General features: G+C 34.5%; 1 protein-coding gene across 4 annotated transcripts in view; it reads left to right on the top strand.

Annotated features, from left to right (window-relative positions):
• The window catches only part of GRIA2 (glutamate ionotropic receptor AMPA type subunit 2), a 147,783-nt gene that overhangs the window by 115,076 nt on the left and 4,830 nt on the right, over nt 1-27,877 (top strand). For all 4 annotated transcript variants that reach the window (XR_007725580.1, XM_050789860.1, XM_050789859.1 and 1 more), the window contains 6 exons: nt 1,414-1,581; nt 1,844-1,948; nt 2,610-2,720; nt 4,276-4,482; nt 4,983-5,353; nt 9,817-10,015. Coding sequence is in view for 3 of the 4 variants with exons in the window: in XM_050789860.1 (XP_050645817.1) it covers nt 1,414-1,581; nt 1,844-1,948; nt 2,610-2,720; nt 4,276-4,482; nt 4,983-5,353; nt 9,817-10,015 (1,161 nt within the window). In the remaining variant the exon portion in view is untranslated. The remainder of the gene's footprint in view (nt 1-1,413; nt 1,582-1,843; nt 1,949-2,609; nt 2,721-4,275; nt 4,483-4,982; nt 5,354-9,816; nt 10,016-27,877) is intronic.

The raw sequence follows: 27,877 nt of genomic DNA, 5'->3' as shown, positions 1-27,877 counted from the left end.
TTTTAGCTATTATCACTATTTCCATACAAAGCGCAATATTTCAATTTGGGTTACATTTCTTTTTCAGAGACCTAGACATTATTGTAAGAATTATTTTGGCAATAAACTTATCTCTGTATAAAAAACAAATTAATGTTTTTTTCCTTTAGAATAGAAACAAACATACAAGAGAAGCAGATATATCTTGATGTGATATTTCTTATTTGCTTCAAGAAGTCGTTTCTTGAGTAGATGTCCTGTATTGTCATCTCAGGTGAACAACAGAGTATGGGGAGCTTAGTGGTTTTACTGTTAGATGGCTTGTCTTTTTTCCATGACAAGGAGGCAAGGTTTTCAGCAGGAATTTAGAGAAAGAGAAGTGTGTGGAGGTCAGGGTATTTGGAGAAGACAAAGATGAAATTATCATTTTTGAGAGTGGAAGACCTGAAATACTAAGGAACTGAGTAGAATTCGTGGGGAATGCTGAGTGCCTGTTTTGGATTGGTGATCAAGAATTTAGCATGTCACAAAGTCAGTATGGTACAGTATTGCATTTCTTTCTCCCAAGCTTCACCGTACTTTTCGTACCTACAGATTGAAAAATAATGACAGAAATTTTCTCAGCATTCAGTAAAACTTTAATGTCGAAATGTAATTAATCATTAACTGACAGCATCATCCATTTGGCAAATGGTAATATATATACATGCACATGCTACTACTTATCCAGACACTGACAATGCCTGGAACACATGTAGTATTAATCTGCTTGGTCCTAGAAAATGTAATAATTCTGCTGTCCCATTGGAATCTGAACACCATAAGCTTTGAACCAATGTTATCATAGACTGTTGAAGCATGGAGGCATGGGGGCATAGAAATTATGAAGTTTTGTGGTTCTTCTACTTGATTACCAGAATCACCTAGGGGATCTTAAGTAGATACCCCTAAAACCACTGCAGATCAGTGTGAGCATGACCAGGGTTGAATTAGAGACTAAGAATCCTGAAACTAATTCATATTCCTTCTGCATTGACAAATGTATTTCTCATTAGACTGTAAAGAAATATTAATTGTTAATCTTATAGTTTTGTATATCACCATAGCAGGCTATAAAGTGAGGCTGTAACAAGAAGCAGGTTAGAAAAATAAAAGAAAAATAAACATTGACACAATTATTATGAAAAGGTCTCACCTGAAACAGCTGAGATATTAACATAATAGAACATGTTTAGAGTCAAAAGCACATTTCAAAGTCCCCATGTTTTGTAATGCTTCTGTTCGATTCTTAGGTTTCTAGATGCAGAAATTGTGTTTAAATTCTTGGAGTTTTAGATGGTATTGTGTGCTGAGCAACGGCAGTCTTGGTTGCTGGTGTGCAGTGAGTTTCCAAATTTTCTCCCGTTCTGATGAAATGTGTGTGATCCTTTGCAGTATACTTCTGCTCTGACCTATGATGCCGTTCAAGTGATGACTGAAGCCTTCCGCAACCTAAGGAAGCAGAGAATTGAAATCTCCCGAAGGGGGAATGCGGGAGACTGTCTGGCAAACCCAGCGGTGCCCTGGGGACAAGGTGTAGAAATAGAAAGGGCCCTCAAACAGGTCAGTTACTCAAAATAATCATTAACGTGACTTAATATGGCCATTAATGTTTTCTTCCTGCTGAATTAGTCATCTTTGTCTTATTCCTTATGTCTAACATACAGGCAATGTTCTTTCCTAACAACGCAAAGGTAGGTTGAAGAGAGAAACAAACCTTATTGATGTAGTTTTCTTGACTTCAGCTGGTGAAAGTAATCTGTACAGTGTATATGTTTAGATGAAGTAAATAGATAACTCTGCTCCTTTCCCATTTCTTCATTAGGTTCAGGTTGAAGGTCTCTCAGGAAATATAAAGTTTGACCAGAATGGAAAAAGAATAAACTATACAATTAACATCATGGAGCTCAAAACTAATGGGCCCCGGAAGGTAAATCCTTAGTGATTTAAAGGCAGTTCTAAGTGAGGAGGTGAGTTAGCTAGCCTATGAGTTCACGCTTCCAGAGAGTTCTGGAGATGTGTATTCACATAGAGTTTAATGACTTCCAGAAACAGATGTATTTTGAAGTTGTTTTTTTTCCTAAAGTCTGTTTATTTCTGGTAAGTAACATTGAACTATAATTTTAAAAATAATTCGTAGGTAGAGCTGTTGAACTTTAATTTTTTGGACTGAAGTGGAAGTCTTTAATGAAAAGAGAAAGAACTATTGTTGAAGGTTTATGGTTCAGAAGAAAAAAAAGTAGCTGGTGCAAAGACGCATGTAACTGTTCAATTCAACATCACCCTTTTAGCTGTTTAGGCTAAAATGCCATTATTTGGATTTTAATTACATTTCTATATGACCAGTCCCAAACAATTACTCTTAGAGAATATGAAAAGTGAATATGAAAAAACAAGTCATTTTTAACAATTTTTTTTATACTTCCTTTTATTCCTGTTAGATTCACATATATAAAAGACATTTCTGTTTAGAACAAGCCCAGTAAATGTGGGTCTAATTTTAGACTGAGACATGGCTTTGAAAATAATTAAATGCTTTGCTAATAGACAAGTCATTTATCCATACGTCTGTCTGCTGTAACCTTTTCCAGATTGGCTACTGGAGTGAAGTGGACAAAATGGTTGTTACTCTTACTGAGCTCCCTTCTGGAAATGACACCTCTGGGCTTGAGAATAAGACTGTTGTTGTCACCACAATTTTGGTAATTTGCTACATATGCCTATGTTTTACTTTGTATTTCCTTATGGATAATGTCTGCGGGAGTAGCTATTTATATTTTAGGAAAATAATACCTGTTTTGCTTCTTTTGCAATGTTTTAATCATTTACTGCATATTTACTCTGTTAAAAGGAATACACAAGATCTAGCTAAAGCATTCAAAATGTTCCTGATTTTCTTTAAGGAAGGCTACAGTTTAACTACACAGATAATTCCTTCCCTGGTGCTTAAATCGGTGAACAATTGGGGAATGTCTTGAAGAGTGTTCCTCATATTTCTGCGAGTTCTTCACCTTTCCATTCCCACCCAATACTGTGTAAATTCTTTCTTTCCATTTGGTACGTGATTTCATGATGATGTTGAGTTGTCTTTATTCTATCTAAGGAAAGATGATCTCCTTAAAGACAAGGATTATTTCCCTTCTTTTCACTCCAAGTTTCAGCACTGGTTGGCACATAGCTAGTACACAATCAATGCATATTGAATGAATAAGGAAAAATTGAACTGGATCTTCAACACCCAGGCTTTGGATAGATGGAAGAGAGATGTGGATCACCATGGCAAGCTGTTGGTGAAATGAAATGGAGAAAATGGTGTTTGTTATAGGACAGGATTTTGTGACAAAACTATTTCATTTTATTTTCTTTTACAAAAAAAGTGGCCTTAACAGTGAAGTTGTAAATTTGTGTGATTTATTCTCCTAACAATACTGAGAGAAGATATAGATAGATTGATAAGGGATTTGAATTAAAACATTGGTAAGCAATTGAAAATCTCCTGATAAGTGCAAATTAGACATTTGAGGATTTTTGCCTTTGTCATGCCATTGAGAGGAACTATCTCATTGAGACTCCAAATATCCTCAGTGCCACTTTCCAATGGAGAATATTGGACTGTGTTGATTCATTTTTTTCTTGCTTCCTTTTTCTTATGTTTACAGGGGGAAGCTACTCTCTAGCTATCCTTGTAGCATCATTCTAGGATATTGTATCTCACAGATGAAGTGAGACCTGAAGCCTGCGGGGGTAGAATCAGTACATCATCATGACAATGATCGTTTCAGTCTGTGTATCACTGGCCATGAACCTGATTTCCACATGAACCTTATCTTTGGGACAGCAGTGACACAGGGTTTTGGGTGAATGCTGGTTTGGGGATTGGCATAACCTTAATCAAGGATAAGGGTTTGGTGAATCCAAACTGGAATAAAATAGGTGTCGAGCAGTAATATTTTGCTCTAAGTCCTAATAATTACAAATATGGCTAGAGAACATACAAAGAGTTTGTGATTTTGAGTATCTTGTTCACTCGGTATGGTTACGTACAAGCCATCTTAATGAAATATAATGATAAACATACAGAGATTTTTTTGGGGAAGCATTATACTTAAATTATTCTTCTACTGTTGTGTGTTCACCATCTATATTCTTCATTCATTCTGGCTAACAGGTAATAATTAAACCAGAAGATTTGATTCAATGAGAGTACATAATTAACACAGATATTTTAATCAGCTAAAGCAAAGTCTTTTCATATAGGAATCTCCATATGTTATGATGAAGAAAAATCATGAAATGCTTGAAGGCAATGAGCGCTATGAGGGCTACTGTGTTGACCTGGCTGCAGAAATCGCCAAACATTGTGGGTTCAAGTACAAGCTGACTATTGTTGGTGATGGCAAGTATGGGGCCAGGGATGCAGACACGAAAATTTGGAATGGGATGGTTGGAGAACTTGTATATGGGGTAAGTATAGCTCTTCTCATAGATAAAGTCATTCAATTTGAATTGTTGTTGACAGACTGCTTCCTCTCCCTGTGAAGTATCTATGTCTGAGGTTGTCGATTTCGCACATTACTCTAGAAACATTATCTTGTTCATTTGTGAACATCTGAAAGATTAAGATTGAAGCCAGAAGTAGACATGTAGATTAACTGAGACAATCATTACATCTCTCTTGAAGCATATGGGCCATATGTATTGTCAAAAGGCTGCAAATGCAGAGATGCAGTGCAGATGTGTAATGATCATAGTCAAGCCAGATGGGTATACTGTGTATTCATAAAGAGGAGGGGCATTGGGGGAATAATTCCCTTTTGTTCATTCTTTACTGGGACTATACCAGGGAAAGAATTATTGCGATTTCTCTGATTTCCTCTCCTTTTTCTTTGATCCAGTGACATAACCACGATTCCCTTTTCACCATGACTCCAGGTACTATTACTTTCCTTTTTTTTCCCTTACAGAAAGCTGATATTGCAATTGCTCCATTAACTATTACCCTTGTGAGAGAAGAGGTGATTGACTTCTCAAAGCCCTTCATGAGCCTCGGGATATCTATCATGATCAAGAAGCCTCAGAAGTCCAAACCAGGAGTGTTTTCCTTTCTTGATCCTTTAGCCTATGAGATCTGGATGTGCATTGTTTTTGCCTACATTGGGGTCAGTGTAGTTTTATTCCTGGTCAGCAGATTTAGCCCCTACGAGTGGCACACTGAGGAGTTTGAAGATGGAAGAGAAACACAAAGTAGTGAATCAACTAATGAATTTGGGATTTTTAATAGTCTCTGGTTTTCCTTGGGTGCCTTTATGCAGCAAGGATGCGATATTTCGCCAAGGTTGGTTACTCACCTGCTTCAACTTTGTGCATTTTAGGTCTCAAGTGGACATTCATGGTGTTTATGAATTCACTCTAAAGAAGTTACCAGCTGCCGACTTCCTGTCCAAGTGGTTTAAGACACTTAAAGGACATCCTCTTAGCTTCGGCATAAGTCTGTGAAATATATGAACAATGTTCTGCGAATGTTGCTCATCTATTTCCCTGGTGAAATTATACACACCATGGAGAGGCTATAAAATGCATAAGGTTCCTATCATTCCATGCCTTCTTGGAGGGGTACCGTGTTTTTGCTGCATATTCTCATTTTACAGTCATCTGTGTGTTGATGCACAGACCTGTATATGGGAAAATGGGCAACGTTATTTATTAACTGCAAAAGTAACACCTTGTTAGATAAAACTTCGTTGGCACACATCTCATCTCTTTTATTTTCCCATCATTAGCTCATGGAAATGGTATGGGAGAGATATTATAAAATTTTGTTTTTTCTAGGTGAGGTTACTGGATTAATATAATAGCATATTTTCAAGTACCCACAAATGCCTGGAAGGGACTAATCAGTCATTAAAAAAACCTATCCATATTGAATGGTAATATACACACATCATGGAATAAACTCACCTACCTTTAATCTCATTATGATATGTTAAATCCCTGCACTAGAATGCCTAATTATAATGAATCTACCACAAAGTGCCTATTGATTTTATTCATGTTGCACATATGAATAAGAATGATAGCCATGTTTGGCTCTTCAGAGGAATAAATCATGTTTTTCTAGTGTGATTAACATTTAAAGTCAAAATGTTTATCAGTCTACTGGCGCGTTTTAATTTAGGCTCTAGTACCCTTCTTTGATTTTACAGGATATCTTAAAAACTAATGGAGCGGGTGCCTTTCATGATACAGTTTGTTATATTGTGAGTTTTTAAAATCACTTTTGAGAATAACAAGTGATTAATTTAAGAAAACTATATGAGAAGCTCAAAGATTGGCATCTTTTGCAATCTTTTTAGTATATTTCACCCAGTGAGATAAAGGAAATACATTATGTAGGCAGCAATTATCAGTAGCTTACTTCTCTGATAGTAGGTAATTCTAGCGGGAATGATTTAAAAAATTACATTTTTATGAATTATACAGAGTTTTAAAATCTCAGTTTCACCAGATTCCCTGTGACTTCCCTGTGGGACTTCAGTGAATTAGGAATATGCCAATGGTATTTGCACAGCATGACATAAGAGTGTGTGTGTGTGTATATATACACACACACATATATACATACATATATTTTTTACCTCTGACAAAATATGTAAGATTCATAGTTTTATCATCTCTGTATTTAGTTTATTTAATCTAAGTTAAAGATATATAGAGAAGTTTCTAATAATTTGGAGGAAAATACTAACCAAATTGGGGTCTCAGAGAACATTCTGGCCCGTAAAATGATAAAGAAGTAGTTCACTCTTTGGTAAGAAGGACAGTGAAGTATGTTACCCTAGTTCTGAAATGTAAGGCAATAATATCCTGTGCTATGCCTTTTGGATAGTAGGGAGAAGTGTATGTGGGTTCGTTATGAAGTAGGACATGTCAGCCCAGTCTGGCCTGGGTTCCCGTCGATGCCTGCTCCTGGGCATGATGGCACTGCAGGTAGTTGTTTAGGTATCCAGTGTTTGTCAAGGAGTGGGAAACCTAATTGCACACAGGGACTGGAGCACAAGGCATATCAGCAATCTGTATTATCCCAGAGTCGACCATGACATATAGATGACTTCTCCTTTTCATCAAGGCTGCATCTAAATTAAGATATTTTTTCTGTGCTTTTGATTTCATTCATGAGTCATGACATTACAGTTTCACATGTAGTAACTTTTATTTCCTGGTAAGATAAACAGATTTTTAGATAGCATATATTTCCTTGTTATTGATTGATATTTTTTCCTTCAGAATGTATTTGATAAAAATTTATTTCATTAAAACATTTGAGATACATGTCTTTCATTTATGCTATATATGCATTTTAAAATTCAACATAATACACTGGCAAAGTTAATGATTTTTAATGAACAAAACTATCATTTTTAAGAATGCAATGATGGTTACCCCAGTTAAGAAGAATACAGTAGCTTATTATCAGTTTTAAATAGCATGACATCCACAGATCACTTTAGAAATGTCTTTAAATATTAAAAAGTATTTATAATTCTTTTCCAAGTAAAATATGATATGAAACTATATTATTAATGTTAATAGAACACATTTAAGTTGTAATCTAGAGTGATTTGTTAAATTAAGTGACTTCTCATTTGTCTGAAATTAAGTTTAGAATATCCTAACTATAAGACATGGTCTCATGGAGAATAGAATCACAGAAATTATGAGAGCAATATGCTGTAAAGGTTATTTTTATTGTCCTGTTTGCTTCCGGATTGTCCACAGTGACCCTAAAGGAATCAAATGAATATAAAAACGTGTATCATTTTAAAAATGATTTAGAGGGGATTAAAAAGAAATAAGAGCATATGCACATTTCTTTACTCCTTTAGTGCTGATGCTGATGAGTGAAAGTTTTACTTTTAATTTTAGAAGTAATTTTTGTCTGTCACCATAAAATAATATTGAATTTTCTTCTCTGCATAATTTCTCAGGAACTCTTTGAGAAACATGAATTGACACTTTAAAAATACTTAAAAGTAAATAATAAATAGCTGAAGTGCTTTTCGCCTTTGAATTATTTATAAGTCCAATCAAATTTTTTAGATATCATGTACATTTTAAATCAGTTGACGTATTAAATCTGATATAAGGACTGGAATAGAGGACAACTTACATCTAACTTTTCTTAATTTTTACAACTGGAATAGAATGACTTATAAAAATGATTCTTAAACATATCGTACATTAATATGCGATGTGTAGAGTTTTATGGGATTTGAGCAGTCAGGTACTGAATCTGCGCTCTTAAATATATGATACATGTCATATAACTATACTTCCCATTGATATTAGATGAATAGTGAACATTTTGAGAGTGATTGTGTCTACATAAGGCATTTTTCAAATGTAAAATATATTTAATATCCTTTTCAGAATATATGTGAGAAGTGTTTAACTTTTTCCATCCTATCATATTTATTTAATTTTTTGTATTTCATACAGACTTTGTGATAAAGACCTTTAATTATATTCTTTTTGTTTTTCCTTGCTATTTTTCTCTATCTCTTTTATTTTAGCAACTGATGTTTTTATATAAAAATCCTTTTCATTTAAATTAGCTTCTCTCCTTTCTTAACTGCTTGAGTGGTTTATTCTACCAATATTTCCCAAGTGTTTGATCTAGTATATGTTTCATCAAAAGATTTATTTCTTAATGTTAATTGTCAGAAACTTTAGATCATAAATTGCCAAGCATGATTTAAATTTTTAGAAATATCACTTATTCACACTAGCAAGTCTAATTGTTAGACATAGCAGAGTTACTGACAACAGAGAAATGGTTATTTTTATTGGTTTATCAATATCACTTAAAGTCTTAGTTATGTGCAGAATCCCATCAGATTTTTCAAAATAATACAGTATATATCTTTTGCTGTATCTCTATACCTGTATTCCCCTACTTCAGGTTTTAAAGTAAATTATTGGGAATCTATTAAGCTTTTAAAAACTATTCTATGTAAGAATTTGTAGTCAGAAAAATATTGTTATTTTATTATACCTCAAACTAGAAATTTATATCTTCACAAACTTTTAAATGTATAATTTGTTTTCTTTAAGTTTTTTTTTTTTTTTTTTTTTTTTTTAGCAGGACACATAAAGGAACAGGGTCATAGCCATCCATACCCTGAAGCCATCTGATTTTTATTCATTAATAGTTATATTTGGTGCGATATCTTTGCTTGTAGTGTTATTTTTCCTCATTTTTCTCTCCTGTACTGTATCTAATACCAATGTTTTACATACGCAAGATTAACAAAATTTGGGGCCTTTTTTGTTTTGGAAATTGAGTGAATTAAAGGGAGGATTTCTTTGGTTTTAAAGTTATATCTGTGGAGTATGCTTTTATTTAATTTTTGATTTTGTTCATAAACATTGTTATGAGCTTTGCTGGTGATATTACATTCTCTTGTTTATGTTTACTTACATAATGAGTGGATAAAATTTTATGAGTATTTGTAAATTTCTTGAAATTGCTTTCTTATGGGATTCATATCAAACTATTTGGGCATTACAATTATGGAAGTATTCCAGAAATCAGAAGTTCTGACCTGTGTGTATGCTGTTAAATTTAGCTACTCTGTACTCCTTGCCCAAAATGTTTAATGATTTCCAGTTTCGTTAACTATATTGAAAAATATAAAATTAAATATTCCCCTATAAGTCAATATTTGCATAATACTGTTAACTTGTTTTTTATTAGGTCATTCATTTCACTTTACAAATCCATTTCATACTTGTTATTAGATCCCTCTCTGGGCGCATTGTTGGAGGTGTGTGGTGGTTCTTTACCCTGATCATAATCTCCTCCTACACGGCTAACTTAGCTGCCTTCCTGACTGTAGAGAGGATGGTGTCTCCCATCGAAAGTGCTGAGGATCTTTCTAAGCAAACAGAAATTGCTTATGGAACATTAGACTCTGGCTCCACTAAAGAGTTTTTCAGGGTAAGAGATTCTGCTTTGTAGTTTCTGATTTTGTTCCTGAAATTTAACCTATTTAAACTTTGTTTCCCTCCCATAGTCAATTCCAAGGTACTATGTGAAAGTAACCCTAATTCTATTTCTGTTCTTGACCTTGTCTCTGCTTCTGACCCTTCCCTATCCCAATACCTAGGTCTAGCTCTAATTTCTGACTCCTAACTCCTCAAGAGAAAAACCACAATGTTGCAATGAAATCTGTTTTACCAAAATTGATTGTCCTTTTGGAACAACATTGAAGCAAAGTATAGTTAAGATTAGATTATTATGTTTTCAACAAAACATCTTATTTTTCTTTGATTTTAAATAAATATGACTGCATTTATCTTACCTAGTTCATAATTGAAAAACTCACATTCAAATCAATTATGTTAATTATGTGTGAGGAAACAGATTATGTTTATATGTGTCGATTCTGAATTTTCTGTGCAAAGCTTCCAAGGAGAAGCCAACAAAGGTCCTCCACTTCCTAACTTTTAAAATATGTAGCATATTTATACTGTGTCTATTAGATGTAGGTTACTTTTTTAACTTTTGTTCTTATGCTCTCTTTTTATAGGATAAGCCCAAGGCCCTGATGTTGGCATAATTTTCTTTCTTTCTACTATTGTGTGTATAAAACAACTCTTTCTATGAAAATGTTTAAATGCAGCTGATTAACATAGGTCTAAAGCCAATATTGGTGACATATAATGGTCTCTGATAATCTATAAATATCTTCAAATATATCTGAGTTTGAGTGAGATCTAGTCCAACTTATTCATGAATTAGGATTAGGACCTTCAAATGACCATCAGAATTTGAAGACTATCTCATGCTACATTACCTCTGGTCTCTTTTCTGAATAACTTCAGTTCAGCTGAAGATACTATGGGAGAAAGGGTTCTGGGAGTGGGAGTGGTAGAACCATAGCTAATAACAGGTAGTAACTTGGGTGTATGTGAAGAGTGCAGGACCTTGATGAATTAATTAGGTACCTCAATTTAAGTGCAAAGATGTGGACCATCAGCAGCTTTTTTTACTTTAACGCAGATTTTAGTATGAATCTTGTAATGTAGATTTGCCACTAATGACAATGTATTATCATTTCTAAACATATAGGCAACATGTGTATGAATACTCAGTTTTAAAATGTTGTATGTTCCTCAATTAGAAGTGCATTTAAAAGCATTTTTAATATTTGTATGCAGTGTGGCTTGCTTTTATCTCATTTGGAAAAATTAGGTGCTCCCTCTTGAAGTAAATGAGATCTATGAGAATGATGCAGATGCCTGTTATAACATGATTTACTTGGTGCTACTTTTGTTGATTAAAATTATCTTTTTTTTTTTTTTTTTTTTTTTTTTTTTTTTTTTTTTTTTTTTTGAGACGGAGTCTCACTCTGTGGCCCAGGCTGGAGTGCCATGGTGTGATTGTGGCTCACTGCAAGCTCCGCCTCCCGGGTTCACGCCATTCTCCTGCCTCAGCCTCCTGAGTAGCTGGGACTACAGTTGCCTGCTACCACACCCAGCTAATTTTTTTTTTTTTTTGTATTTTTAGTAGAGACGGAGTTTCACCGTGTTAGCCAGGATGGTCTCGATCTCCTGACCTCGTGATCCACCTGCCTCGGCCTCCCAAAGTGCTGGGATTACAGGCGTGAGCCACTGCACCTGGTCGATTAATAATAATCTTAATTATTTTCAGACACTCTCTTCCAGTCGAGCATGCATCTGTGGAGAGTCTCAGTTATTACCTTGCTTGGACAATAGTAGTACCAGTTACTTTTCACTACTACACGTTCACATTCACAAAGCTTTTCAGTATATCTTCACTGAGTCAATCATAGAAACACGTGTCTTAATCACTAAGGTGCTAGAATCGTATGCCCAGTGTATTCACATTCCCTAGTAGACAAGATAAGAAAGCTAGTTGAGTCTGGGAAAAGAATGTTGCTACTTTTCTGTTTCAGTGCACTAACCTCATGGAGCCCATTTGTTCCAATATGCAGTTGTGGAGGTTTTATAAGGTTGTGGAGCTTTTCTTCCCTAGAGTAATAGAGAAGTGATGATGGATAGTTAGCCAGCTGATGACTTCTATCTATCAGTATAGCTCCCCAAAGAAGTCTCTTATCCGTTATCTGTTTTAACCTAACAATATTTCTGTCTGATAGTGAGGGCAATGATTTTTGTTTGATATCTGTGCATTATTAAACAGAAGCTCAGATAATTTTGAGTATTTGATTAAATCCATGCAACTAATAAATATGCTGAGGTCTTTTCCTCCTAGCCAGGGTTCTTTCTATACACTATTTTTCCTTGTGCAGCAAAGTCTCTGGATTTATTTCACTGACTTCGTGCTCTGTTCTTGGTTACATCCACACTTGCTTGTGTAATGCTAGAACATCAGACACGGTTGAAACCCAAGCAAGTCCTCACCATTCCTCTCAAACTATCTCGAAAAGGAACTGTTGATGAAATGACATTGGCTAGGTCTCAGTGCATATAATGTTGTAGTGAGCTTCTCCTTATCTAGAGAAAGAAGAGTGTGGGTTCAAACTTGTTTTAAATCACACTATTCTGTTTGTACCAAAAAAACAGAAGGCAACAAAACAGCAGGCATCACCAAAGAGAATAGGAACTTTATATGTTACTTCTTTCATTGAAGTATATGACGTGGTTGCAATTTTGGAAATTATGTATATTAAAGTTTTGTTTCTTCAAGTTGAATTAAATAAAAATGTTGCTAGTTCATGAGTAATTTTGAGCAATTTTGCTGACTGTATTACAATAATATTTGATAATTGGATGCCATGATGACAATAGTGAGGAAAATCTTATTTAAGCTTCTGATTCTCAAAATGTTTTCTAGGATACTATGGCTTTCCAACTGTATCCATCAAGTATCATACTTTTCACATAGAGTTGACAAATTAGTACAGGGAAACTGCATAACAGATTCCCTTTGAGTCAATAACTTTTTTTCATAGAACGTTATGTAAAATATTGAACAAAATGAAGCTAATTTAGAGACATTTTAAAGAAAAAAAGATTTGATTTTCATTAATATTGTTTCCTTAAATCATAGGGTGAACTGCAGTATGTCTATTGGCTATAGTGTGGTTGAATTGCTGAGTTTCTGTGGAAAAATATGGCAAACGGAATTCTTGTTTCTATACCTAAAATTAACATTCACCACAGGTCTTGGGTTCATCCTCTCTCAACTTTCCTTTGGTCCTAAGGAATTTTGGGACTTCTGTGTAAGGTAGATACAGAACAGGGTGAATGCTGGCAGACTGATTATTATGGTGTCCAGCCTATCAGGAAAGGGATATGGATGAAGTGGGCTGAAGCAAGACTGAAAACATGTATTGCTTACTTTGTTCTCTGCTCATTCATTATGCTTACTTTCCGAGTCAAGACCCGGTAAAATAGCTGATTACACATGCAATAATGCACTTTTATCACTTGCTAATCTTTAAAGTTCTAACATTTATCTTCATGTTTTGTAATGTGGCTTTATTTGGCTTTAGTGATAGCTTTGTCCTTTTTATGGTCGTTTACAACTGGGAATTTTATTAGTTATATTATTGCTAAATTTTCTGCTATCACTGAGTTTATCAAGTCAACTGATAAATTGGTTTTCATCATAGCCAGAGATTTGGATTTAGCATTGCAGACATGGATTTGAGAAGTTAGGTCATTTTCTAAATTTCAAATAGTAACTAACTGAAAAATTAAAAGTAAGTTGAGGCCATTTAGAAATTAAAGTCCAATTCTAAAACAGGATTCAGAATTTTGAACTCCTAGTCTTTTGTCTCAATGTCAATTGTTTCCTAAAAGTATATTCTTGTTGAAATAAAAGCACTTCATATAAATTTATAAGATGAATATTTTGTTTAATAGTTAGGGATCTGTTTTGTACTGACATGATGTTTGTTTTTCCATTAAAGTCTAAGATATTTTCCGATTTCAGGTAAATCATAACAAACCACATTATATTAATATTACTTTAGTAAAGTCAGTGAGTATGTAATTGTCATAGAAGTTCAATTTAAGCTGCAGATTTTCTAATTGAAAATCTATACTTTCCTTCAGTGATGATCATTAAACGAAACATTCATGAAATATGTACTTTGTTTGCTTGAAAGAGAGAGTAAATGGAGAACAATCTTGTAACCACCAAGAGATGTGAGGAAAATGAGTCTGGCTTCATTTTCTGCCGTTTTCTGTTTATGGAACTCATGCACATCCTTGTACAGAGTGAAAGATAAAGTCTGAATCATTTTGGAGTTACTGATCATCCCTAATTATAGTGCCACTGTAGCATGCCTATAATTAAGAGAGAATTAGCCTTTCAATTATAAGCCACTATTTTTAGAGCTTCACATTTTAATAATCTCTTATCTCAATAAAATAGGACAGATCTTGAATTAGATGACTTTGTGTAGAAAATGATTGTATAGGACCCATATGCAGTATGTTACTACAGAAACCTTGATTTTTAAGGACAGGAAATGGTTTTCTTATCTAAACCTATCATTGGCCTGTCAAACCACAAAGCACAAGTATTAGCTTGCAGATAGGAAGTAGCTCTTCGTGCCTGTGCTGTCTCCCACACTGCAATCTGTTCCTTCTGGTTGTCTCCTCTGGGAGGATGAGGGACACAGATTATTCTCTAAATATATGGTCTACTTTGATGATAATGTTGAAAGAAAAAGATTCTGAACATTGCCAAAATAAAGGTATTTGCCTTCTTGTTTAATGCAGTTTGTTCCATCTGCAAAAGATATTTAATCTGGTAGTAAACCACGAGACTCTACTGTTATTACTCAGCATTGTAGACTTTTTATAGAGTTTAGAAATAGTATAAATAATGGATAACTAATATTAATGCAGCTGTTACTTACCAGTGAAATAATTAGTTTGAAATTTTCCATGTGCATACATGGTCTCCTATATAATCAATATTACAAGAGAATTAAAATAATTGAGAGCATTTTTTTTTAAAAGACGGTAACCTTTTTTCAACTCTCTCTATGGCTTACAATACACTTATTTATATTTACATAGGAAAACATTCCTGAAATATAATTGCAAATAAAAATGTTCTAGCCATTATGACACTTCTTCTATGGAACTATATTAATTGCTATTTCATTAAAGTTACATTTAAATCAGTTATTGTTTGTGTTTAGTAATAATACAGCGTGATTTCTTTTTTGACATGTTATAAATAATGGATTTCATGAATCTGTGATTCCCCATACTTATTTTATTATTCCTGGTATTGCTAATACCAGGTTGCCTCTACTGCCTGCCACAGTTGCCTCTACTGCCTATTTCTATGAAGGCAGAAATATGTATGTCTATGATACATATGTATATATCTATTTATCAATACATAATATCTTTCAAATATTTTGGAAATAAAATGAGTATAGCCATTTGTGTCTCTATATATGTAGAACATTACTCATATCGAAATAGACCTTTCATAGATGTGTCATCCATGCTTAAATATTTAAATAGTTTCAAAAATAGTAGGTGTTAAATAAATGCTGAATGTGAATAAATAAGGAAAAAATAGCATCGTATGCATATGTTGCAAGTCACTCATGCATGGTTAGTCATCTATTACAAATTTTTCTTCCTTAGTTTTTTGGGGGCTTGATTATAGCAGAACAATCTGCACAGCTGACAACTCTTGCATGCCCAATCCTTCTGTAGATGATCCAGGAGACGTTAAAATCGTTTCCTCTCTGGTTGGCAGTTTTTATTTCTCTGACATTTTAATTTTTATCACCATTCCACAGAACATCTGAGAAAGCATTGAATTCATAAAGCATCCTAAATGTATTTATGAATACATTTAGCCTAAGTTGCCTTCGGGAGAACCCATGATCTCTGATTTCAGCTAACACTAGTGGGTTAACAATACTGGAAGGGTCAAAATATTCCCTTTAAAATGTATTGCCCAGTTTAAGGACTGTGCAGCTCATTCAGTAGTTCTTAAATTTCACAGGAAGAGAAAAATAAGGAAATGTAGAGGAAGCCATGATGAAACATATGTTTTTGGTGACCCAATGCTAAGGAAGGTGTATGTCTGCTTGTTGAATTCTAATTATTGTGCAAAGTGGCAGCTTTTCCCAGGGTAGATGTGTTATTTTGGTCATTCTCTTTCCATAACTATTCTTTGTAAATATCAATGTGCTCTGTAACCATGCAATTGTGTCTTTTAAAGACCAGTCTTGCGATACACTGGCTAAATAATTTGACTAATCAGATTACAGGAGACTTTCTATTATTGTCCATACCAAAGAGAAAGCATTCATTTTCATACCAATAGCAGATCATGAGAACAATTCATCTAGAAGGAAAGGTTAAAACAATACAGAAGTGATTTGGGTTTAGTCTCTCATTTCAAAACCTTTCTAAAATTCCTGTTTAAATGCTTCACAGAAAATATTAATTTCAGAATAAATTACAGGTGCTTTAAATGCCTTAGATTTCAATTCACTTTATTATTTTATTTAACTAAAAGAATCATCTCTGCCTACCTGTGTTGGATCTTTCACACTAGTTGCCATGGTGATAAACATGGTCCCAGAGCTCTGTAGAGAAGAGAATGGAATTGTTCAATTATTTAAATATATAGGAATCAAATCTCAACTAAATATAAGTATTACTGATAACATTTTGAAAATTATTCAATTAGACTTTTGATATTTGAAGGAAAATTTGATGGTTCACTTCTATAATCCTAACATTTTGGGAGGCCGAGGCAGGCAGATCATGAGGTCAAGAGATCAAGACCATCTTGGTCAACATGGTGAAAATCCATCTCTACTAAAAATAAAATCCAAAAATTAACTGGGTGTGATGGCATGCGCCCAGCTACTCTGGAGGCCGAGGAAAGAGAATAGCTTGAACCCTGGAGGTGGTGGTTGCAGTAAGCCGAGATCATGCTACTGCACTGCAGCCAGGCAACAGAGCGAGACTACGTCTCAAAAAAAAAAAAAAAAAAAAGAAAAGAAAATTTGATATTAAAGTAATTTATATTTTGCATTTCTGGCAGATAATTTTGCCCTAGCTTCTACTAAGTGATTAGCCAAAGCAAAGAAATTGGTAAAGGTGGTTGCTTATTTTCATAGGGAAATGATTTTTTGTTTATTTGTTTGTTTGTTTCTTGAGACAGGGCCTCACTCTGTCACCCAGGCTGCAGTGCAATGGCACAGTAATGGCTCACTGCAACCTCAACCTCCTGGCTTGAACTAATCCTCCTGAGTAGCTGGCACCATAAGTGTTCGTCACCACGCTCAATCAGTTTCTAAATTTTTTTGTAGAAACGGGATCTCCCTATGTTGCCCAGGCTGGTCTCGAGCTCCTGGGCACAAGTGATCCTCTCACCCTGGCCTCCCAGAATGCAGGTATTATAGGTGTGAGCCACCTTGCCCAGCCCAAAAATGAAATTTTAAAAATAAAATGGAAATTGGACAAATCAAGCGATGACAAATATTCTTAAAGTTTCAAAATACGATATTTCATAGTGTCTTTAAAGGAACAAAGATCTTATCATAGTAGAAGATGTTTTATAGATTCTAAAATTTATAGTATCTCTCTCAAATCTTATAGTCTATGTGGCTTCTTTAACAATGTTGAGTAGAATTAAAAGTTTCATATTAGCATTAAAATTTAAACAAAATTAGAGGCTTGTGTGAATATTTGTGCTTTTCAAAATGAAATATACCAAGCATTAAAATGATTACAGACATGTTATTGTGGCTAGCATCTGATAAATACAAATAAGAAATATATAAGATTACCTTTTCTTACCTGTATATAAAAAGTATAAAGTCATTGTCCTATATAATTTTGCTCCAAATACTTTTCTCACTCGTCTTTCATTCCTGACATAGCAAAAAGAATGTAGACTTAAGCTAAATCCTTTCATAAGGCAGACAGTGACGACTGATGAAACAACTTTGATCTTTTTATCAGAAAGATTGAGATCAGAGCCTTCAAACATTTGTTTCAGGATACAGATACACTTTCCATGTATGGGTTAGTAATGTGATATTTGAGGATAAGAAATGTAGAAAGTATCATGGTCATTGACTTACCAAAGGGATTTATACTGATACTACAAGGGGCCCATTCTGTCTTGTGTATATTAGTGGGATTTTCCTGGTTACTTTTGAATTTGCAGCCATTTTTCCTTTTATGTTACTTCCTAAATTCTAGGGTTTTGTTTTTGTTGTTGTTGTTGTTGTTGTTCATTTCCTTATTTTGAAATCAAGTTCAGTGCTTGTTTTTTTTTTCATAGTCAAATTTTCTTAAGGTTGTTAGAACCTTCCTTCTTTCCTTCTATCCCTCCTTCCTTCCTTCCTTCCTTCCTTCCTTCCTTCCTTCCTTCCTTCCCTCTTTCATTCTTTCTTGTAACCTCAAAATATTGAAACACTGCTCTTTAGCTTGGCAGTGGGATATATAGAGATATTTCCTAAAGCAGTGGTAGCTGGTTACAGAGTACAGTGCAAATGGTCTCGTAGTGTTCCTAGTTTCCAAAAAAGCAACTGTGCTGCCCTGAAAATTTGTTCATTTATAATGAAAAAGACTTTTAAATTAGGATAGTTCACTAACACAACCAATTTTTCTCATAATTACATTCACTTTTTAATTGCATAAACACACACACATACACACAAACATTGAAAATGCAGTATTTCTGAATTCATGTTGTTGAGGTTAGATCAAGATGCTGAATTAAAATATTTTAAAAGCCATTATCTCACATTGCAGATAAGTTCCTTCTATGTGGTGATCTCTAATGTCCATATCATCTGTAAACACAGAAGTTAGATTACAAATGAGCTTCCAATTTATGTTCATATTAGAGATACCATGACATTTATTGAGTTAATCATTCAAACAATTCTTGAATATACCTTACAAATTCGTTAAGAGTCACTATTTTTATTGACAATCTAATCTATTTTGTTACAGTTTTCATTGTTATGGTCTTTAGAAAGTTCTTACAAGATCAAAGCTTGTATCTTAAGTATTTTCATTTATTTGTCCTAATTCTGGCTTAATTGTTTTCTTTTGCATATTATAGACACATCAAATATATGGAGAGAACTATCATCTCTTTCTTAACTTTTCTTATCACTAACCTTAAAATTCTAAATTCCCTCAACCATTAATTATTATATTTTCAAACCCTTCTTATGGTTTTCACATATTTTAATTGCAGGTTTGCCCATGTTATTCTTGCAATGTGATATATAGATCTGGGGTCTGATTTCATCTACTTATAGAGGATCTTTTAAATTTTTTTTTTTATTTCAATAGGTTTTGGGGGAACAGGTGGTGTTTGGTTACATGAATCAGTTCTTTAGTGGTGATTTCTGAGGATCTTGACCTGAATCTGAAAATTAAGACTTCAGACCACAATTTCAATCTGAACATTTGTGTTGTTCAGGCAGCCCAGTGTTTACATGGAGAAAAAAAAAAAGACTCTAATGAAATCATGCATTCTTCAGTTACTACAATCACACCATTCTCTATTACTCCATTGCTATTTATTTTGCTCACTTATTATATCCTCTTTGGCCTTTAAAGTATTTGAAATTAAAATTCTGTTATCTAGACTCTATAATTTCATTTAAAACCTTTAAGTTGATTAGCTTTTGTGGTAACTGCATGGAATTAATCGTTTGCCTTAATTTGAAGTTTACTGAAAACCTGGTTGATTTTAATGAATTGTGGTAAGCCTCATGTATTCTATTCTATGAATATGAATTGATTGAAGTTACATGCCAACTTTTGCATTCACTCCTGTTTAATTTTACATTAGTTTTTTTTGTTTGTTTGTTTTTTGGGGGTTTTTTTTTGCTCATTGTCCTAATCCCATAACACTGATTCTATCATATACAATAGTAATATCTGCAAATTTGAAATATTTGTCATGTATGTCTTCATCCAGATTGTTGACTGAAATACTAGACATAATGGAAATAAGTATATAATCAGTGGTATAACAGCAGCTTCTGTTGAAATCAGCATTTGTATACAAAGGAATATTCAATGTTTTTAAAATATGATTGATATTTTCATCACAAACTCGTCTAATTTCCATAAACCTAATTTTCTATCTCAGCCACAAAAATATGATATACTTTTCAAATGTTTTGATCGTAATCAAGATGTTCGTGATAGATCTTGAATGCACCAATTGAACAACACTATTAAAAATAACACTAATGGCCGGGCGCGGTGGCTCACACCTGTAATCCCAGCACTTTGGGAGACCGAGGCGGGCAGATCACGAGGTCAGGAGATCGAGACCATCCTGGCTAACACGGTGAAACCCCATCTCTACTAAAAAAAATACAAAAATAATTAGCCGGGCGTGGTGGCGGGTGCCCGCGGTCCCAGCTACTTGGGAGACTGAGGCAGGAGAATGGCGTGAACCTGGGAGGCGGAGCTTGCAGTGAGCCCAGATCGCGCCACTGCACTCCAGCCTGGGCGACTGAGCAAGACTCTGTCTCAGAAAAATGAATAAATAAATTAATAAATAACACTATTAAAAATGAAAGATGGGGTCATAGGGGTATCACTTGCTCTTCCTCTACATTATCAATTCACATTGTATGCGTATATGTGCACATATAGTTAATACATAAGGTATAAAGAGTAGGCATTCCATTAATTATGTCATTTACCATTCATAAGGGAATGAGAACATATGGAAATAACATTTGCATTGTCAACTTTAAAGTCATCGCTTTTTAAGCATAAAAATTACCAAAAGATAAGAATACTGTGAATACTACAAGCATTAGCACGTGATATGGTTAGCCTTTGGATCACCACCCAAATTTCATCTTGAATTGTAATCCCTGTAACCCCCGTAATCCCCATGTGTCAAGGGAGAGTCCAGGTGGAGGTATTTGATTCATGGAGGCGGTTTTCCCCATGCTGTTCTTGTGATAGTGAGTGAGTTCTCATGAAATCTGATGGTTTTTTAAGTGGCTCTCACCCTTTGCTCGGCACTTCTTCCTGCCACCTTGTGAAGAAGGTACTTTGCTTCCCCTTTGCTTTTCGCTGTGATTTTAAGTTAAATGAGTCCTCCCCAGCCATGCTGAACTGTGAGTCAAACTCTTCCTTTTATAAATTACCCAGTCTTGTCCAGTTCTTTATAATAGTATGAAAACGAACTTATATAACATGACTCTAGTTTGATCACATTTGAGAGTAATTTCAAAACGCCAAAGAGAGCTCTGAGACTTAGCTTTACTTCTGGTGGATTAAAATGCTGCGACGGCCTCTAGTTTATTCAAGCCTCAATTTACTTATAAATTATATGTAGATATTTACTGGATTGCTCCAAATTTTATAATATTGTTAAGTGAATTTTTTGTTTTTACCAAAACATTTTTAATCTAAACTCTATGCTGAGGATTTTTATGGTTTAGTGTATATACACATCTATTGAAAATTTGGATATCCAGGTGTTATTCTTGGTTCTTCTGTGGGCTAATGAGTTATGCTAACTTGGGAAAGGTAATCTTTTTGAATCTTGATTCTATAATAAATGGCTTAGATTGTAAAATTTTTAGATTTTTAAGATTCATTCTAGTACTAATCATTTGAAAACCATAAACTGTTAAAAATACTTATAATTGGCCGGGCGCGGTGGCTCACGCCTGTAATCCCAGCACTTTGGGAGGCCAAGGCAGGTGGATCACGAGGTCAGGAATTCAAGAGCAGTCTGGCCAACATGGTGAAACCCCATCTCTACTAAAAATACAAAAAAATGGCCAGGCATGGTGGTGGGCGCCTGTAATCCCAGCTACTCGGGATGCTGAGGCAGGAGAATCACTTGAACCCAGGAGGTGGAGATTGCAGTGAGTGGAGATGGCGCCATTGCACTCCTAGGCTGGAGTGAGACTCCATCTCAAAAAAAAAAAAAAAAAAAAAAAAAAAAAAAAAAAAAAAAAAAAAAAAAACAGTTATAGGCGGGGCGTGGTGGCGCACACCTGTAATCCCAGCACTTTGAAAGGCTGAAGCCGGTGAATCAACTGAGGTCAGGAATTTGAGACCAGCCTGACCAGCATGTTGAAACCCTATCTCTACTAAAGATACAAAAATTAGTTTGGCGTGTTGGCGGGTGCCTGTAATCCCAGCTGCTGCGGAGGCTGAGGCAGGAGAATTACTTGAAACGGGAGGCGGATATCACACTGAGCCGAGATCGCGCCACTGCGCTTCAGCCTGGGCGACAGAGCGAGACTTCGTCTCAAAAAACAAAACTGTCGGGGCGCAGTGGCTCATGCCTGTAATCCCAGCACTTTGGGAGGCGGAGGCGAGTGGATCACTTGAGGTCAGGAGTTCGAGACCAACTTGACCAACATGGAGAAACCCCGTCTCTACTAAAAATACAAAATTAGCCCAGCGTGGTGGCGCGTGCCTGTAGTCCCAGCTACTCTGGAAGCTGAGGCAGGAGAATAGCTTGAACCTGGCAGACGGAGATTACGGTGAGCCAAGATCGCGCCATTGCACTCCAGTCTGGGCAACAAGAGCAAAACTCCGTCTCAAAAACAAAACAAAACAAAACACACACAAAAAAGCCTTATAGTTGTAATTGTTAATAAATACCATTTACATTTTTAAGAAGCTGAGAAATCACATCATTTTAGTGTTAGAAGTACAGTTTAATGTGAATCTTGTTAATATTTTAAAATTAGTTTTATTTAAAATGATAAATTAATCATATAAAAATTTTCATGAAAACAAATCAAACTACTTTTCTATAAATTGTTTTATTAACTGTAACTCTTTATAAGCAACTAATTTATTGTATTTTAATAAAAAACTGGGAAACACTGTGAGGTTTTATATAAAATGTCATGATTACCTCGTGCATCTGATTTTAATTATTCGAAAAATATTTTATGCTCACTTGATTCATTACTTCATGGAATTGAGTTTGAATACAAATTTTTTTTAATCCCAAAACTGAAACCTGACATTTTAGTAAAGCTTAATGTGCAAAGGAATGTCTAGAGAAATATTTTTATTGACTTTATTCAAGTATTTACCATTAATTTTTAAATTTCATATATGTAATATATGATGTAGTCTTTGTGTAAAATAAAATTAATATGTAAGCAAAACCCATTATCTTTAGCCAAATGAATAAGAAGTAGTAAGTCAGTGGACTTAAGCTCTGTGAAAATCTTTATTGATACGACACAACTTTATTATTCAGGCATGCTTAATTTATATGAAATGTTTCTTCAACAATGCTAGACAGTGAGCATATTTTTCCTTTGACTCTTTGAGTGGATATTAATATGACACACTGTTATTTTCTGTGAATTGTTAGTTGAACTGATATGCCTATTAATAATACAAAACCATGGAAAGAGATATAAATAGCTATGTTCAAAGAAACTTGACTTCTTAAGAAACACAGAGAAGTCAAAGTATGCACCAGATGAAACTATAGGCATCATTTTTCTCCTCATCGAAATGTGATGGCAGATGTTGTTACTGGTGCACTGGACGCTGGCAGTCTCCCAGGATGGAAATCAAGAGAAACTACCAATTATAGCTACAAAAATAAAGTTTATTAGCTTGTGCACAAGGGACACATCACTGAGAAAGGGAAAGGAATGCTCCGTGAGGGTAGTGTGTATGTTAGTTTTATAAGATCTTTCTATAGGGAAGGATTCTATCAGGACTTTCTAGAGCTTGGGCAGTGGCACAACATGCTACATATATCATATGTAGCATTAGCATTTTAAATCTTCCCCCCGGGGAACTATTTTTAGCACTAAAATAAGAAAGGGGTAACTATAGGTTGGAGTTTAATTCTAACTGTGCATGCAGTGGCTCCAGGGAAGTCCCTAACTTTCTGAAATAAAAACTTACAATTAAGAGCTTCTTGGGAGTTTTGTTACTGATTGACTGAGAGTTAGATAAGCTAGAGCTTGAGTGAGGGGCTTTTATCCTTTTTCTCCAGCCCATATTAAAACAGGGAGCCAACCAGCCTGCTCATCTCAGTGTCATCCTGAATAATTTCATTTCACTTTATTATGCTTGCTTAAAGAATGATTGTATTTGATTTAACATGTAGCTTCAAAATACAACGTCTTCCAGCCAGGCACAGTGGCTCACACCTGTAATCCCAGCACTTTGGGAGGCCAAGGCGGTTGGATCACCTGAGGTCAGGAGTTCAAGACCAGCCTGGCCAACATGGTGAAACCCTGTCTCTACTAAAAATACAAAAATTAGCCAGGCGTGGTGGCAGGCCCCTGTAATCCCAGCTACTAGAGAGGCTGAAGCAGGAGAATTGCTTGAAGCCGGGAGGCGGAGGTTGCAGTGAGCCGAGATCATGCCATTGCACTGCAGCCTGGGGGACAAGAATGAGACTTCATGCCAAAAAAAAAAAAAAAGAAAAACACAGTCTTCCTTGGCTTAGCTGTATGGGATACACACACATATATGTAGGATATATATACACACACACACATATATATGTGTATGTGTGTGTGTGTGTACATATATATATATATAGAGAGAGAGAGAGAGAGTTTAAATTTCTTGAAAAGCAGCATGTAGATTTGGGGAAAAGGTAGAAAATCAAGGTGCAGTTATTCCTGAGAAAGACTTGTAACTCTTCCCTGGGGCCATCTTGACAGAAATGATTGTCAACCCCTTTGTTTTCCTTTTGCATTGCATCATGTTCTTCTCTGGACCAGCATTCAGATCAGTATTACAGATGATGGGAAATTATGTGGTTTATTTTAAAAGTCTGTATGGCTTGCCTGTGTTCCCTTTTCTACTTTGGTAATATTTGCTCAAATGTAGATATTGCTTGTGAGGGTGGAGATCATCATTACCTGGCGTTCATCTCCAAAGTCCACACAAAGGGGCTAATTGAGGCAATTCGATTTGTATTTGATTTGCATTTTCTATACAATTGCTTAAATTATCTGTGTGCTTTTGGTAGAACAATGTGTGCATGTAACATGAAATTGCTGGATTCCAGAATTTTAACAGGAAATGCTATTAATAACAGTATCTTAGCTGACCACATGGTATTACACTATTTTTTAGTGTATTTGTAAATATATTCTAAGAAATAAGTAGTCAAGACGCTGGAGTGGATCTAATGATTGTAGTGTGCCTTGATCCCCAGTGCATCAGGTAGACCATTAACATATGAATTAGGCCAAACTAAACATTGTCGCCTACATTAACCTATTATGTTGGCGCAAAAGTACTTGTAGTTTTGCCATTGAAAGTAGTGGCAAAAACAGCAATTACTTCTGCAGCAACCCAATGAAAAATAACTATAATTTATCATGTGTCTTCTTAGATGAGAAGCCCAGAGAAGAACTTTACTTTGCCTTTGGAATGTTTTTCTGCTGATTACATTTTTACTTTTATTTTTTATTTTTGCTATGATTTTGGAGAAAATCAAGATTTCTAGGCATCATTTTTATTATTTAGTGTAACACTTTTTCTGATATGTTCAATAGAAAGTAAATACATATATTCTAATTGTCTCTCAGTAAGAATGTCATCAGATTCCTCCAATTCTTGTTTTGAAAGTAGCTATGAAATTCAAATTAATAAATGTCTTGTCCTAATGAATCACAGTTTTCAACAGAACAGTATTATAATGTTTATGAATTGTCCTATTTGTCTACCTTTGGCTAAATATGTTCAAACAATAGTTCTTGAAAAGATATGGTGATGAAAACATTTTGTTAACTTTGTTTAAAAAGTGAACAGTAGACTAACAACTGAGAGTCAAATGAATTAGCTAATTGAGGAAAAAAATGTCTATCTTACAGAAATTCTGACTTATGAAAAAAGTTACTTTCAGTCTGATTCAGTATCATCAATGTGTATTTTAAAGTCTTAGATAGTTTATAGATGTTATTAATCTACGATCACGTCATAAAATCATGCTCATTCTAAGAATATGTCATATATGTTATAATACATGTGAAACCCCCTTATAAAAAATGACTGATTAACAGAACTTGTATGTCTAGGTGACCTAACATACCAGGAGCAATATATCTTCTAAATGATTCCAAGCTGCAAGGACAGTTATCAATAGCTCAGACGAAAGTAGCTAGGTCCATTTTTTTTTTCTAGATTGTATTTTAAAGTCCTTTCATTCTTGGAAATACTATATTTACACTTAGAGAAATATTCTTAAAATCAGCGGAAAATATTTTATGAATGAAACAGAAAATGGTATTGCTACTTTTTGAATTTTCTCTGAAGGGCATTCATATCTATGAAGCATTTCATGTAATATTTTAATGTCTCAAAATTGATATTTTAAACTTGGAAAAACTGACATTTAATGGATGATTTGATAAAACAATTATGTCATCATTTTGAATTCTTCTTTATCAGCCTGTGGTTTTGTTCCAAAATTGTGATATTGACATCATGTTTTTATGAGAATTCATATTACAAAAAGACTTTGAGGTTTAGCAAGATTGTTTACTATTTAATCAAACTCAAATGCTATAACTAATCTTTCAATTTGGTTGAGAATATGAAGGCAGACTATAGGGGAAAACAAACAAATAAGCAGTTTCTACATTAGGCAAAATTTCAGATAAAGCAAAAACGGTTTATCATTCCTAACCAAATCACAAAATAGCCAATTGGCATACATTTATTAAGAACCTACTATGTACAAAGTGTCACGCTAAACATAGCTGGGGTCCTAGTAAAATTTTCAGTCTCATAGATATGCTTTTACAACAGAGAGAAAGCTTGATTTCCTAGGCAATAAATTCTAAAATCTGAAATCTGAAGTGGCATTGTTTGGTAATAGATTTAACAGTGGTTTACTTAATTAGGTGAGAGAAAAAGTATTAAGAAGTAAGAAATGTTGACCTATATTTAGGGTTAAAGTATCTTTTTCCGGAGACATCTAGGCCTTCTGCCTGCATAGACCACTGAGCTGAAATGGTTCATGAGCCTGTCTCAATACAACAGCCCCTACTCAAATGGTAACAGTGAGAAACACAACTAAAGTCTGAGCATCTCTGTTACGCTGTCCATAAACCCCAGTGATAACAAGCATACTCTATACTCTATTTGCACTTGACCCAAGACTTTCACCAAAATAGAGTGCTTTTATATGTAAAGCTACCTGAATCCTTAGGGCAGTATTATAAAACATTTGGATTTATATCATATGTCTGCTTTTTGTAAGGTAAAGGTTATATTTTTAAAATTCCTTAGAATAAAAAAACAAATAACCCCCCCCCAAACCTCTTGAGTTTTAAAAGTAAGTCTTCAATTTCAATTTTCCATTTCAAACTTACTAAATTAAAATAACAAAAGGGTTATTCAAAGTCATCTTCCCAAAAGGGATTAAAGTCATGTGAGAAAGTTGTGAATAGAAAAATAAGCAGACATTCAAATGCTTTGACTTTCCAACTCTATGCTCACCTTTTTTTGAATCTGAATAGGAAGTATTAAATGACTCTTTTGATGTGTATCTTTGCTTTTGAGTCCATTAAGTTTTAAGATAAATATTCCTTCAATAATACAGTTTCAATTAGCCCTTCTTTCTTTCATATCTGTCACTGATAAGAATGTTGTTTTTTTTTTCAGTATATCTTGAAATAAATGGTTTTTGGTGTTTAAATATTCAAAGAAAAAAAATCCTGTTTAATTAAAAGAAAACTTCAATGGCCAAAGAATATTCTTCAAAAAATCGGTGTTATTCTAGAAACATTTCAGTCAGTATCAGATAGAAGCTTCCAGCATAATATTATCTTTATTCTGCAGCTAATAGGCATTTCAT

Source organism: Macaca thibetana, chromosome 5 (assembly GCF_024542745.1).
Source record: "Macaca thibetana thibetana isolate TM-01 chromosome 5, ASM2454274v1, whole genome shotgun sequence".
In the NCBI taxonomy this organism is placed as follows: Eukaryota; Metazoa; Chordata; class Mammalia; order Primates; family Cercopithecidae; genus Macaca; species Macaca thibetana.
The sequence above is the reverse complement of the archived record's forward strand: the minus strand, read 5'-3'. Positions and strand labels throughout refer to the sequence as shown.